The 16,537-nt window shown below is 37.2% G+C and overlaps 1 protein-coding gene across 6 annotated transcripts; it reads right to left on the bottom strand.

The window, feature by feature from the left end:
* Positions 1-9,091: 9,091 nt before the first annotated feature.
* On the bottom strand, positions 9,092-14,667 carry LOC121737656. Of its 6 annotated transcripts, none has more exons than XM_042129320.1 (3): positions 14,429-14,608; positions 14,108-14,217; positions 9,092-10,032 (listed from the first exon to the last, which is right to left on the bottom strand). In XM_042129320.1, exons 2-3 carry the CDS (start codon positions 14,109-14,111, stop codon positions 9,236-9,238), a joined length of 801 nt encoding a protein of 266 aa, XP_041985254.1. In that variant the 5' UTR covers positions 14,112-14,217; positions 14,429-14,608; the 3' UTR covers positions 9,092-9,235. The 6 variants fall into 6 exon arrangements, 5 of the variants coding, with proteins under 5 accessions (XP_041985254.1, XP_041985251.1, XP_041985252.1 ...); XM_042129317.1 differs by having other exon boundaries at positions 14,169-14,217; XR_006037173.1 differs by having other exon boundaries at positions 9,316-9,454; positions 14,429-14,667.
* Between the last annotated feature and the right edge of the window lie 1,870 nt (positions 14,668-16,537).

The following is a 16,537-nucleotide window of genomic DNA, read 5'->3' as shown; positions in this document are numbered from 1 at the left end:
TCAATTTGGTTTTACTAAAGGTCGGTCTACAACAGATGCAGGCATTAGTCTTCTGTGTAGTATTTTTGAAGCTTGGGAGGAATCGCAGGATGCACTTGGTATTTTCTGCGATCTCTCTAAAGCATTTGACTGTGTGGAGTATGATACTCTAATAAGAAAACTACACCATTATGGTGTAAGGGGCACGGCACTTAAACTTCTAAAATCTTACCTTACAAATAGAACGCAGAGGGTGGAAGTTAACTCCATAAGGTCTAATGGAACCAAAATAAAAGTAGGTGTGCCACAAGGGTCCATTTTAGGGCCTTTTCTTTTTCTCATCTATATAAATGATTTACCTTATCTTGTTAAAGATAAGCATGAGATAGTACTTTTTGCTGATGACACTTCACTAATTTTTAATGTGAAGAGGCGACAATTTAATTATGACGAGGTAAATAGTGCTCTCTCAAAAATAGTACATTGGTTTAATGCTAATAATTTACTTTTAAACTCTAATAAAACAAAATGTTTAAAATTTATCTTGCCAAATGTTAGGCAAGTACAAACCAATGTACTATTAAATGATGAGAAAATGAATTTAGTAGACACCACCGTATTCCTAGGCATAACGCTTGATTGTAAGTTACAATGGGGTCCACATATTGCGAAACTGGTAGATAAGCTTAGTTCTGCAGCATATGCTGTTAAAAAAATTCGTGAAATCACTGATGTAGAGACCGCGCGATTAGTTTACTTTAGCTACTTTCATAGCATAATGTCTTACGGCATCCTCTTGTGGGGAAACGCGGCGGACATTAATACAATATTTGTGCTGCAGAAGCGAGCTATTCGTTCTATTTATAAGATGTCGTCTTTGGAATCTCTAAGAGAAAAATTTAAAGAAATAAGAATTCTGACCGTCACATCTCAATACATTTTGGAAAATCTCTTATATGTTAGAAAGAACATAAATATTTTCAAAAAGAAAGTGATAATCATAATGTAAATACTAGAAATAAGAACAAGTTAGCAATACCAATGTTCAGACTAGCCAAAATAAGCAAATCCTTTAAAGGCCAATGTATACGCCTATACAATAAAATCCCAGAAAATGTTCAAAATCTACCTTTAAACAAATTTAAAAAAGCAGTTAAAGAACGTTTGTGTGCTAAAGCGTATTATAAAGTCAATGATTTCTTCGAGGACAGCACACCTTGGGAATAGGGTGGCTCCGTGCAGGTTACTTTTCTTTTAATTTTGTTACATAGCTGTAAGCCATAACATTGTAATTTTCCATTTTTTTAGTAAAAGATGGCCCCGTGCGAGTTTCTTACGCCGGTTCTTCTCGGCGGGGTAGTTCCCGAACCGGTGGTAGGCAACGTAGTTTCTTCGTTCGACTTGCAAAAAGTGTATCATGATACCCATTTTGAATAAAAAGATATTTTATTTTTATTTTATTTTTATAAATATCAAATTTCAGTTATTAGTCTTTTTCGCTTTCACTGAAAAACGGACAGACAAAATTTCGCAGCTGTTGCTTTTCCATTATTAAACCGCTATATCGATTTTAATGAGAAATTACTTTAGAGATACTACTAATCTTGGAAATGATATAGAATATTAAATAGTTTTTTAGTTTTTACTCCAGAAAGATATTATATTTGGATACCGCGTAGCAACGACTTCCAGCGGGGCTAAAATGGTCACATTTAGCAATTCCTCTCAACCAATTCAGCAAATGAATTGTAAAAACTGTCAAACTGACAAATGTCAAATTAGTACGAATTACTAGACATGAATTGCAAGCAGACTTGCATTTTGCGATTTAAGAAAAATGAATCATATTATGATTCATAATATGATTCTCCAAAGCGACCATTTTAGCCCCGCAGAAAGATATATTTGGATACCGCGTAACAACGACTTCCAGAATAACAAAGTTACAGCCTACAGGCAACATTCTACTCATTTTTAATTATTTTAGTAGGCTTTGTAATTCTTTGATGTGTATTCAAATAATATGTTAAATTATGCCTCAACATAAAATTAATTAAAATTTTACATTTGTATTAAGGTACCTCGGTATTTTAATACTCTTAAAATTAATTTCATAAAACTGAAATTAATTAGAGTTAGCGGTTACTTAAGATAAAATGCTTTTTAACCTCTAGAAGGTTTAATTTAAATGTCGTATTATTATGTTGACTGTTATATTATGTTTGAATATTGAATTGTAGAACAAGTAGAGTAAGGGTCTACACAGACGGACCGCATTTCAACTGCAATCCACCCGCAAATTTCAGTTCAAGTGCAGTTTGAATGCAGTTGACACGACTGCAATAGAACTGCAAACCAAACGCGCAGTCGGATTGCAGTTTAGTTGCAGTTGGCGTGCAGTCATGTGAACTGTATGGTTTGCAGGTCTATTGCAGTCGTATTGCAGTCGTGTCAACTGCATTCAAACTGCACTTGAACTGCAATTTGCGGGTGGATTGCAGTTGAAATGCGGTCCGTCTGTATAGACCCTAATAGCTTGGCCACGTGACATATTTGCCGATGCGAATATTCGCGCGGCGAGAACGGCGCAGCGTCTAGCGACTTAAATAAACGCATAGCAATGTACCATCGTGGAAATTGATTCCTAGGCAGTTGACGGATCTACGTCATGTGGTCGGCTCATGTCAATTCAATGTTAGCTGTGAAGGGTCGGATGGGTTTGACGTAACGCGACCAAATTACTTAGGTCCGCCATCTGCCTAGGATATAGGAATCTACTTCTCAGCCTGATCTCTCACTCTCGAGATAATTAAAAACTACTCGTCTCATAATGTTAAAATCTCGACATTATCTCGACAAAACTCTATAAAAATGTGTTATTTCGATGATAGATCTACGCGAGAAAAAATGTTTGTCATGCTAGGGTCAATAGAGATGAAGAGACAAACCATCAAACATCGAGAAAACATGTAGAGTGAGATATCTCGTTGGCGTATGCTAGGCAGGCGGATAGAACTTATCAAGCCACGCGCAACGGCGACCGGCGAAGCGGCCGGCGAAATGTTCCGAGAAAATCGCGCGGGCGGTGGTATATTAAAATAAAACACAATACGTGTAAATAAAATAGCATGTTTCCAAACAGTCTATTTTAAATTTCTCACAAAATAAAAAGTTATAGTTAGCTGAACTCCAAAGTTTTGATTAAACGTTGCTGAAACACAAATATTAGTTTGTGATTGAAAATTTTAATATTTGTGGAAGTTTTTTCGATGTAGGTAGGGGTAGGGGTAGGAGTGATCGAAGTAGGTAGGTATATTACTTTCTATTTTACAAATACCAACATAATAAAAAACACTAGTTGTTACAAATACCAACATAATAAAAAACACTAGTTGTTACAAATACCAACATAATAAAAAACACTAGTTGTTACAAATACCAACAATAAAAAACACTAGTTGTTACAAATACCAACATAATAAAAAACACTAGTTGTTACAAATACCAACTTATAAATCGTACATTTTTTTTGGGATAAAAGTAGCCTATGTCCTTTCCCGGGACTCAAAGTATCTCCATACCGAATTTTAGCAAAGTCGGTTCAGCGGTTTGGGTGTGAAGAGGTAACATACAGACAGACACTCTTTCGCTTTTATAATATTAGTATGGATGTCGAGTTGTTTGACTAGCCTCATGTTTTAGACTATTGCTGGAACTATATATTTTTTTAATGAAATAAGGGGGCAAACGAGCAAACGGGTCACCTGATGGAAAGCAACTTCCGACGCCCATGGACACTCGCAGCATAAGAAGAGCTGCAGGTGCGTTGCCGGCCTTTTAAGAGGGAATAGGGTAATAGCTCCCCTATTACGAGTACACTAGGTAAGGATGGGAAGGGAATAGGGGAGGGTAGGGAAGGGAATAGGGTAGGGGATTGGGCCTCCGGTATACTCACTCACTCGGCGAAACACAGCGCAAGCGCTGTTTCACGCCGGTTTTCTGTGAGAACGTGGTATTTCTCTGGTCGAGCCGACCCATTCGTGCCGAAGCATGGCTCTCCCACGTTTAAAGCTAGCTCTAAAGCTAAACATAGCTGGCGAATTCCTGTTTCCTGCAGTCTGTCACATACACGCAGGACAACTTTTGTTGCACTCTGCTCCATTCGTTAGCGTTTCCGCCCTTTGCGAAGGGCTATTTCGTAGACATAGGGACTAGGACAATAGTACGTGTAAAAATTGTACAGATAGGCCTATGGGGGATTTTGTATGGACCCCGTCCCCACCCTTCAACAGTCATGGGATGCATCTTGATTTGTTCACTGGGACCCAGAAAAGTCTTAAGTACCAGTGTCAGTTTCAAAATCAATATTAAAAAAATAAACTTTTCTCCAAAAAAAAGGTGTTTATTTTTTAACAAAAAAATAATTTTTTTCTACAAACAAAAAGCATATCAGGGTTCCATAGTCAACAAGGAACCCTTATAGTTTCGATCTGTCCGTCCGTCTATGTGTCTGTCTGTCTGTACGCCGTTTTTCTCAGAGACTATAGGGCCTAGAAAACGTAAATTTTTCCGGGATAAAAAGTGTCCTATGTCCTTTCCCAGGACTAAAAGTATTTCCATACCAAGTTTCATCAAAATCTGTTCAGTGGTTTTGGCGTGAAGAGGCAACAAACAGATAGAGACACTTTCAATAATATTTTCAAGCATGGATATGGATATTATTTTCTAGTGAAAACATGGCCCTCTTTCAAATAACTATGGAAGTTTCATAACAATTTACTGCTGTAGCGAGCAGTCTGTAATATTTTCAATTACATAAATGAACTCATCAACTGATGCTGCCTTGAGACAGATATACTTTTTATTCATATTTTTTTATTAAATACTTAGTGCTTTTAATTCTAAAAGACATTTCAAACTAATCCATACTAATACTATAAGTGTAAATAATGTTTGTTTGTTTGTTACATCTTAACGATTAAATTGCTGAGCCTATTTTGATAAAATTTCGTATGGAGCTAGGACGGTAGTTTTTATCCCAGAAAAAATGTATAACTCCGTTGCGCCATGATTCGTTTTACGCGTGGGAACCAAAGTATCCCCATTCTCCAAACCGAATTTCAGAAAATCAGTTCAGTGGTTTGGACTTGAAGAGGTAACAGACAGACACACTTTCGCATTAGTAGGTACTATTGTACTGTATTGATTTGGCAACTTTATCCATAGGTATGGATAAAGGTGAGAAATCATTACAGTATCGATTTTTGTAGTTACGGGCTATTTATATAATACGTCGATCGTGGGAATCGCAGACACAGTAGATTTTCAATTGTTATGCGCCACCCGGGTGCCGCTTGGGGATTGATGGGTTAAATGAAAGTCCCTATAGTGATTCCTATACGTAATGGGTCACAAACCACAGAACAAGTTTGACGCAATCAGTAGTTTAACTGAGTTAGGCCTTTTAACTGGCCGATACACATTTGACGTGCCATTCAAAATGGCCGACTAAAAGTTTAATCTAATTATTATGTATACTTCTATTCTAATCCAGTCATTCTCAAAGTGTTCCACGGAGCTCTGGGACTACGCAAAGGCCTGCTCTGTGAGCGAAACATAAATTGTTTTTAGAAATGTCATCACTCATCGGACACCAGCATGGATACCACTGACCTCCATTATACAAGTACGCTGGACTTGATACCCTTTGAAATGACAGCATTTTTGTGCCTATTTGAAACGGAATCAGCGCCCCCAATGCGGGGGAAGAGAACTAAATCTGACGTAAAAATGACGTTTGAAAGTCACCATATTGGCGCTGATAGCAGTAGTGGGAGTACTTGGAACTAATACTAGTGATGACAACCAATAGCGATTAAGCGGCCATTTGCATGTTACGTCAGATTTAGTTCTCTTCCCCCGCATTGGGGGCGCTGATACCGCTTCAAATAGGCACAAAAAATAGTTGGGTATCATAAGTCCAGCGTACTTGAATAATGGAGGTCAGTGATGGAGACGATTAACTGAAAGACAAAACATTATTTTTTGGGAGCCGTCAAAAATGTCACTTCTTAAAAGAGTTCCGCCGACAAAAAAGTTTGAAAAGCGCTGTTCTAATCTATATATTGATCTACATATTGTAAAGCTGAGGAGTTGTTTAATTTTATTTGTTTGGATTCACTAATCTTTCTGAGATATTTTATATGTAGATAGATTTCTAGTACTACTAGAAATCTATATACATATAAAATATACTGCATAATTTGCTGGCATCCAAAGTGAACTACTAGATCCTTTGGAAAATCATTCAGCAAAGTCATTGCACAGCTGATATTCGCAGATATGATAAAAAGTATCCTATGTACTTTCCATGTACTCAAAGTATATTCATACCCAGCAAAATCGGTTCAACGGTTTAAGCGTGAACAGGCAACACACAGAAAAACTGTCCCATTTGTAATATTAGTAGGGGATGGTAGGGGTTTTGTGGTCTCAGTCAATACTTGGCCGAGTAGCCGCGGGCCATTTTATAAACATTTCTGTACTTTTGCCCGAAAACCTGAAACCCACGTCACAGTACAGTCGTGAACAAAACTGTAAATATTTTACAACTTCATATCATTTCCTCCAAATATAAACCTTCCCAGGACTTCTACAAATATTTGAAGACTAAAATTAGCCAAATCGGTTCAGTCATTTTTGAGTTTTAGAGAGACTAGCAAAATGTTAAATATACATTTTTAGTTACACAGAATGTAACAAAATAAAGTGATGATACTTGAGGGTGTGTATAGAGTTCACTGTGAAAGTGGCAGCGCTGAGGGAGTAACTTTTTAAACTTATATTGTATGAGCAAGTTCATGGCGACCCCATAGTGCACTTACGTATGGGGTCATAACGTCGTTCAATAGATATAATCGTGCCAAAAATCTGTTACTTTGGTGTTTTTTAAGATATTTTAAAAAATCTTTTATTACTGTATGCTTGAATAAATTTACATTTCTTAAAGATAACAATTTATAACAATAAAAAAAATAGAAAAATGTATGAATTCACACGATATAAGTTTACTAACATCAACAAATTATATTTAGGTTTTAATTTATTCCATAACACTTTATCACTCGCCTGTACATCCTTTTCAAGTTCCAACTCTTTCAAATGGAAATGCGTGAATTTCGTATAAGGGTACATATATTTACATACATACAACTAGCATTCATATTTAGCTATATTGTTGGAGTTTTTTATTAAATCATAAGCATACGATAGTAATTAATAACTATAACATAATATAAAGATTACTAAATTACACAATACTAAGATCTATACATTACTAGCTGTCCCGGCAAAAGTTGTTTTGCCATTGATGATTTTCCCTGTTTTCCTGCTTTTCTCTTGAAGTTTTTTCTGATTTTTTTTTTCTATAAACCTCACGGAGCCCGAGACCTTTCCAACAAATGCAAAACCGTGGAAATCGGTTCGTGCGTTCTGGAGTTATAGCGTCAGGAAGGAAAACCCGACTTTTATAGATTATAAAATATGCAAAAGTTACTGTCTCTTCTCTTCATGCTACAATAAATATTATTTAAAAAAAATATAAGAGGTATCTATTTTTAGGGCCCTAGCACACTGGGACTTTTTTAAGCACGCGTTTTACCAACGCCCGATCGCTACTAACGCTTGGTAATCGCATTTACAACGGGTGACTGTAGCAATACAAACGCGCGTTGGGTAAGGATAGTTTATACAGTGTGTAACAAAATTAAGTGATAATACTTTAGGGTGTGTACGTGTTTCTTGTAGAGAGTTCACTGTGACAGTAGCAGCGCTGAAAGACCAATTTTTTTTCGCTTTTGTGTGGGCAAGGGCCCGAGCGTCACGAGCTTTCCCATACAAAAGTGAAAAAAAAATCGTTTATTTTAGTTACACCCTGTATAGTGGCAAAATGTATGGTTCTGGAGAGAGACATCTGATTTTCAGCTCGAATGAAGTTGCAGACAGTTTAAATTTAATATAGTTTTACTAGATATCAAAATGTCTATTTAATTTTAGTTCAAACTGGAAATATCCGGTTACTCCAAGTTCATATCGGTCCGAACTAGTTATAATTAGATATTCAATTAGAGAAACGTGCTCGTCGACAGCTTGAGAGAGCGGAGCCAGTTTAAGATATAATATGTAATTAATAAAATTATTTAATTTATGTTACATTTAAAAAAACAACTCGTCAAGATCCGGAAAAGGTTTTTAACCGACTTCAAAAAAGGAGGTTATCAATTAGACCCGTATGTATGTAATGTTTCCAGAACTACCCAGTTTTCATATATTATGTTAGTCTATATCAGTGTCTGAACAAATGTGCCAAACAATGCGCCGAACAATTATATTTAAGTGATTATTGTTTTGTCATACTAGGTATTATTCAACTTAGGGAATAGTGCAAGTTTCATCAAAATCGGTGTAGTAGTTTTTGAGATACGGAATTTTAATTCTCAATTACGTACAATTTTGTAGTCGGTTTTATTTCATATTAGCAAAATGAATTATTTTTATCCGTCAAAGTGTTATTATGTCTGGACCATAAAGTTAATATTACCAATAGGTAATATTAACTCTATGGTCTGGTCACGTAGCGATGCGGTTCTCAGCTGAACGCTACGGTGGAGATATTAAATTTAATAACATCTAAACTTAAAAACCTGCTTCTTTGAATCCATACTAATATTATAAATGCGAAAGTGTGTCTATCTGTCTGTCAGTCTGTTACCTCTTTACGCCTAAACCGCTGAACCGATTGTGCTGAAAGGTACTATGAGAATACTTCAAGTTCCGGTAAAACACATATTATTATTTATTTATTATTTATTTATTAACACTTTATGCAAATTTACAAAGGCGGGCTTAATGCCTTGTGGCATTCTCTACCAACCAACCTTAGGGTGATACTAAGAATGTATAATACAGGCTGTAGGCTACCAGGTTTTAAATAAAAGATTTAAGAACTTAAGTGGACTGTATTAAATAAGATTGTTAATATTACAAGGTAAGATCTGGTCGCCTACGATGACAATTATGGAATGCCCGATGCAGTTGTCTCAAGTTTAAAAGTAAAAGTATATCTAATATAGCTGTGTAGTGTGCGCTCGCGCCTAAGGCGCATGCGCCGGCGCAGCTAGGAGAACGCGCCCCGCGCGCCCCGCGCGCCCCGTTGCGGTGCAGCCGCAACATACTGCCCGGGCCAAGTTGAAGGTGGTCAACTTGAACTGGTGGGAAGTGGACAAATGTTGTTGTAAGCCCGCTGGATGACACCCTTCTTTGTCTTGACTTCAGCAACCCGGCAAATGTTGTCTGGGCCTGTATGCAGCTTGGTAACGCGACCCAACTGCCACAGAAGAGGGGGCTGGCTCCTGTCACGAACCAGCACCAAAGCACCGAGCTGCAAGCTGTCGCTCGAAGTTCTCCACTTGGACTTCTGCTGGAGGAGAGAAATATACTCTGATGAGAACCGTAGCCAAAAATGTTGTTTGAGTTTTTCGATTCTCTCGTAGCGTTGCAGACGATTTATGTTTGCATCTGCGACGTCAGGTCGAGGGACAGATAATAGTGTTCGTCCTATGAGGAAGTGAGCAGGAGTCAAACATGTAAAATCGGATGGATCAGAGGAAAGAGGTGTTAATGGTCTAGAATTTAGGATACCTTCTATTTGAACCAGACATGTACACATCTCTTCATATGTTAAATGAGTAAGTGAAAGTACACGTCTCAGGTGATGCTTCACAGATTTAACAGCCGCTTCCCATAATCCACCGAAGTGTGGGGAATAAGGGGGTATAGTTTTAAAGTCTATCCCATGTGTTGACATTTCAGTTGAAATATCGTCAGAGCAAGAATTGAAAAATGATGCTATTTCGTTACTAGCTCCGACGAAGGTAGTGCCGTTATCGGAGTAAATGGTTTGAGGCTTGCCACGACGAGAAATGAAGCGAAAGAGAGCTGCCAGAAACGCCTCCTTGGAGAGGTCCGAGACGAGCTCTAAGTGTAGCGCCTTCACTGCAAAACACACAAAAATGCATATGTAAGATTTCACCAATTTAGCACCTCTGCCTTTACGGTCGGCAATCAACACTGGGCCACCGTAATCAATTCCGGTTTTCAAAAAAGGGAATTCTAAATGAGTTCTATCACTAGGTAGGTCTCCCATAATGGGTTGAATGGGCCTAGATTTAAATCTAAAGCAACGCACGCAACTATGTACAACGCGCCTAGCGAGGTTCCTCCCCCCCAGTGGCCAATATTTTTGTCTTATGTAAGACAAAAGCAACTGAGGTCCTGCATGCAACAAATTAATATGCTCCTTATGAAAAATTATTTGTGTAACATGATGTTTACTGCAAAGTAATATGGGATGTTTGACATCATAGGCATAAAAAGAATTATTAAGACGACCACCTACTCTTAGTAAGTTATTACTGTCTATAAATGGAGACAAGGAACATAATCTACTCTTATTATAAAGAGGTTTGCCAGATTTAAGTGTAAAGTATTCATCTGGAAACATGCTTTGTTGAGCCAATAGTAATATACAGTTTTCTGCCTTTCCTAACTCTGTAGTAGAGAGGCAATTAGTTAATTTATTTTTATTTTGACAATTATGTATAAATCTTAGTATGTAAGCAAATATTCTAATTAATTTTGTATAATTTGATTTTTTATTTATTAAATTTTGTAATGAATTTATGTTTTTGTTATTATTTTCTGAATTTGATAAATGTAATGAAATTTCTGATTGTAATGCACCTATATTATGTGTATTTGGTGTCACAGGAAATTTAATATCTTTGTGTTTTAAAAAGTTTGGCCCTGTCCACCACAAAGAACATTGGTCAAAAGTGTCTGTTGTGGTGCCACGGCTAACCAGGTCTGCTGGATTGTGTTTAGACGGAACGTAGCTCCACTTGTGACCAGCAGTACAGTCTTGAATTTCCCCTACACGAGACCGAACAAAAGTTTTTAGCTGATTAGAAGATGTATTGAGCCATGACAGTACAATCGTGGAATCTGTCCAAAAATATGAATTCAGAAATTTTAAAGTAAGAGACGATACCACTTTAGAGTGAAGTCTGCTGGCAAGAACTGCACCACACAACTCCAAGCGAGGAATTGTTGTAGGCTTGATTGGAGCTACTTTATTTCTAGACGCTAAAAGAGTAACTCGTACATTGCCATGCACGTCAACAGCTCTCACGTAGGTACATGCTCCATATGCACGCTCTGACGCATCTGAAAAAGTATGTAACTCTAGCGAAACAGCGTAATCAATACTGATCCACCGTGAAATGCGTAAATTATTAAGTATATTTAATGAGGATATGAAATTTAAAAATGTTTTTTGATTTTCTTTAGACACTTCAGAATCCCAATCACATTTATCTATCCAAAGCTTTTGTATTAAAATTTTAGATGTTACAGTACACGGTCCTAAAAGACCAAGAGGATCGAAAACTTGACTAACAATTGCTAAAATATTTCGTTTTGTAATCTTTTTAAATTTAGTTTCTAAATTAATCGAAAATAACAAATTATCTAAAGAAGGATCCCAGTGTAATCCAAGTGTTTTACATGGCAATAATTCATTCAAATTTAAAGTTTTATTATTACTATTTTCGTTCTGATTCGAGCTATCTAAAAATGAATTTAAAATTTCTTTATTATTTGATTGCCATTTTCTTAAGTAGAAATGAGCTGATTTTAATGTTATATCTACATTTTTACACATTTCAATGACGGAGGAAATGCTATCCCCGCCACTCAAAAAGTCATCGACATAAAAGTCTCTACGTAGAGCAAATTTAGCTTCAGGATATGAGCAATGGTCAGATAAAGATACTAAGCATTTTGTGGCTAAGTAAGGAGCAGAAGCAGTACCATACGTGACAGTATTGAGTGTGTAAGCCTGAATTTTGTCACTAGGCTTAAATCTAAATAAGATTTGTTGTAGAGAACGTTGTGACGGTTCAACTGTAATGGCACGATACATCTTCTCTACATCACTTGAAACTACGTACTTATGCTGGCGAAAACGTAGTAAAATTGAAAATAAGTCTTCTTGAACTACGGGCCCTACCATTTGGATGTCATTAAATGACTTTCCAGATGTGGTTTTTGAAGAAGCGTTAAATACTACACGCAATTTTGTGGTAGTACTTGCCTCTCGAATAACGCCATGATGAGGCATGTAATAAGAAAAGATTTTGTATTAGATGAGCGAGAAGGGCTCATATGATTTAAGTTTAGGTACTCGGTCATAAAAGCTAAATACCTATCTTTTAAAACTGGATTGCGCTGTAGCCTACGCTCAAGCGCTAAAAACTGATTTTTTGCTACATGATAAGAATCGCCGAGAACCTCTGGTGATTGTTTTAGAGGTATCGTAACGACGAAACGACCATCATCATTACGTCGTGTATTCTCTGCGAAACTTTTTTCACAACATTGTTCTTCTAAAGATAAATTGTACTTAGAAGGAATTGTCTCTAACTCCCAGAAACGCGTAAGCAATTCATCGGTCTGGACACTAAGGCAAGACAAAGTATTATTTGATTTTAAATTATTATTATCTGAATTTATGTGTGTATAAGAAATTTTACCCGAAACTAGCCAGCCAAGTTTGGTTTGTTGCAACCTAGGTTGTTGCTCACCTAAATCAATGAATTTAGAACATAAGACGTCCCAAAATATATCTGCTCCTACCAATATGTCAATTGGAGAAGAGATGTAAAACGAAGGGTCAGCTAGTTTAATATTAAGAGGTAATTTTAATGAATTTATGTTTATGTTACAAGAAGGTAACATATTTGTTATTTGAGGCAAAACGTAACATTGTAAATTAATTTTGTAGTCACTTGAAATTGACTCTAAAGTAAGATTGCAAGACTCTGCACTGAAGGAAGTTTGATTATTAATACCTGTCACAGTGGAGCTTACGTTACGTCGTACCAAACCCAGCTTCTCACAAAGATCCTGAGTTACAAAATGCGATGTGCTACCGCTGTCAAGTAGGATCCTGGCAGGATGTAGGTTTCCGTCAGCATCAGCCACTTTCACCATAGCTGTGGAAAGCAAAATGTGTGGTGTTAAATTTGATTCTAAATTTGTCGATAAAGCAATAGCTGAATTAGAATTTTCTAAGTCTTTGTGTAAAAGAGTGTTGTGCTTGTTAGCACAATACTTGCAATTTGATAATTTGCACTGTTTTTCTATGTGGCCAGGCTTTAAACAATTTTTACAAACTTGAAAATGTTTAATTTTTTGTAGACGTGCATCAATGTCTAAGTTTCTAAATTCCTGGCAATTAAATAAAAAGTGATTATTTTTACACATAGGACATGTTAAAGAATTTTTATTATTATCAGTAGTTTGTAGTTTGTAACTTTTTAGGTTATGTTTATTTTTATTATCTGTAAGTTGTAAATTTTGATTATTCTGTATATATTTATGTTTTTGTTCATGTTGCAAAGTATCTAATAAATCTGATCTATTTGTTAAGAAGCTTAAGAATTGTTTTAATGTCGGTGTAGAAGTTATTGTATTTCTTTGTTCTTCCCACTGACGATATGTAACACTGTCTAATTTCCTAGTCATAATATGAATTATGAGAACATCCCAGTGGTCTGTTGGTTGACCAAGTGAATTTAAGGCACATAAATTACGATTTGTGACATCAATTAAATTTCTGAGGGCAAAACAAGACTCATTTTGAATAGGTGGCAAATTAAAAATGGCGTTCACGTGATTGTTAACTAACAGGCGTTCATTATCATACCTATTGGAAAGTAATTGCCACGCTATAACATAGTTATTCGAAGTAAATTCTAAGTTTTTAATAATTAGCGAAGCGCTGCCTTTCAAAGAAGCTCGCAAGTAATGAAATTTATTAATATCACTCAATTTAGAATTAGAATGAATAAGTGAAAGATACGTATCTCTAAATTCCAGCCAGTGTTGAAAGTCGCCATCAAAGCTTGGTAAATTAATCTTAGGAAGTCTGATGAAATCATGCATAGCATCCACGTGGTCGACGCTCGCTTCAGACTGAGATAATTCACGATTACGGTGACGATCGTACTCATTTATCATTGTTCTTGCTGAAGCCATAAGCGAAAAATACTTTGATTCAAACTCCTCGCGTTCAAGAAGCATTTGATCCTCATCATCCGATAACAGCTCTAACTCCGTCTGAAATCGATCGAAATCACTATGTACATTTTCAATTTTATTCACACGACATTCCAACTCAATATAATGATTTTCACTCAAGCTTTCACAATCACTTAAATTCTTTAGGAAGTTTTGGAATATTGTAAGCTTCCCCTTAAGGCTACCACGTTGTTTAATTAATTCTTTTATGCGAGAATCACTCATTTTTTAAGAAAAACAAAGTTTTTACCTAATGATAAACTAATAATCAATACGTTTACGCACTTTAAAGCTTCAATATTGAATGCGACGCAACTATGAACACGTGGTGCCCTTGAAAGTTGAAACAAAGGATTCCTTGTCAGCAAGGTAATAAAACTGTTTATGGGATTGTAATAAGGAACTTCGTACACTTTTAGATATAAAATAATTTAATATTAAGTGTAAAAGATGAAAGTTAGCAAGTTAAAATTAATTTTGGGAAAACTATTAGAGGTCAAACCTTAATTGTCAAGGACGACCATTAAAAATGCTAAAAAATTACTTTAACATAAAAAACATGAAGAGATCACAATGTCTGATCCAAATAAAAGACAAGGAATTAGAAAGATATGAAAGGAAAAGATATGGAACGGACTCACAAAATTAAACGCCCTTGAAATGACCGCGATGTCCTCCGATTGACTTTGCTGCGTCGGCAAGCAACTTCGCAGTTCAAGGTGCTCTCCAGATAGTCCAAGCTGTCCTCCAAGACCAAAGGTATCCTCGGTGCAGAATATATATCTTCCTGTAGGTATCCTCCAGCGAAATTAGCCAACTTGAATTTTATCCGTTGTGATGTCCCGTGGTTCTTGTATAATTATGACCGAAGAAGGACCATTTTATGTAGGCTACCAGGTTTTAAATAAAAGATTTAAGAACTTAAGTGGACTGTATTAAATAAGATTGTTAATATTACAAGGTAAGATCTGGTCGCCTACGATGACAATTATGGAATGCCCGATGCAGTTGTCTCAAGTTTAAAAGTAAAAGTATATCTAATATAGCTGTGTAGTGTGCGCTCGCGCCTAAGGCGCATGCGCCGGCGCAGCTAGGAGAACGCGCCCCGCGCGCCCCGCGCGCCCCGTTGCGGTGCAGCCGCAACACAGGCGCATTCGTGGTAATGAGACACAAAGGATATTATGATACTTTTTACCCCGGAAAAATGTACGGTTTCCGAAAAATAAACTAATTTTGGCGCAACGATGTTGCGGGCGTCATCTAGTAATATCTAAAGGTAAAGACTTCTTTGAATTTTTTACATTTTGAGGTTATTTTAAAGCAGTGAGCACACTGAGACGGGCCGTGCCGGGGCGCATCGCAAAAATCCGCCTCCATACAATTTGTATGGAAGCGGATGCGCGTATCGCACACTGTGCCGGGGCGCATCGGCGCGGATTTCTGCTCGGCGGATTTCCGTCAATGCGACACGGTCCAACAAGACCCGCTGCGCCCCGGCAAGACCCGCTGCGCCCCGGCAACAGTGTGCTATAGCAAGCGGCGCGCGGATGTGATGCGATGCGGCCCGGCAAGCCTCGGCTCAAAATCCGTCAATGCATTGCGCGCCGACCCGCCCCGGCACGCCCCGGCACAGTGGGCGTTAAAATCCGTCAACGCGATGCGACCCGACCCGGCAATAGTGTGCTATAGCGCATTTTGCGCTGCGCTGCGCCCCGACCCGCCCCGACACGTGCCGACAAAGTGTGCGCGTACCTTAAGTGTAACCTAAAAGTTTCCGTTGGACTAATTTCTTGAATTGCGGTTTTGCTGGTAGATGATTTTTTTTTGTTTTGCCACAAAAACTACGTAGTGTTATGTCATGAAACTTGGTATAAGTAATTTCTTAACATAACATTATTATTTTTCTTGAGCCCCTCTTTCGCAGCTGCACTTTGACAATAAACACTACAGGATATAACAAAACAGAGTAATTTGTATTTAAGTTCAAAGTGAAAGTGGCAGCGTTGAAAGAGCTGTTACTTTTTAAAACTTTTGTTTGGGCAAATTCATATGACACTTGGGCGCTTGCCTATACAAATCACAAAAAATCTTGCTCTTTGAAAGCTCCTTTCACATTAAACTCCATATAGGGGACACATAATTATCACTTTCTTGGTTCGTAGTCGAGAGATTCCGACTTAAGGTGACGCCGCGTTAAAGTAAAAAACCGTGTTGGATATGTTTTAGATTGCTTGTTTTCTATAAGAGGCCGGCCCGGAACAGCAAAAAATGGAAAGGGCGTAGCGACAAAATGGTTTTTGTCGCGTAATTTAAAAACCATAATTACATATCATATAAGGTATGGGCAAATTAAAGTGTA

Source organism: Aricia agestis, chromosome 21, assembly GCF_905147365.1.
Source record: "Aricia agestis chromosome 21, ilAriAges1.1, whole genome shotgun sequence".
In the NCBI taxonomy this organism is placed as follows: domain Eukaryota; kingdom Metazoa; phylum Arthropoda; class Insecta; order Lepidoptera; family Lycaenidae; genus Aricia; species Aricia agestis.
Note: the sequence above shows the minus strand (reverse complement) of the source record. Positions and strands in the feature narration are given on the sequence as shown.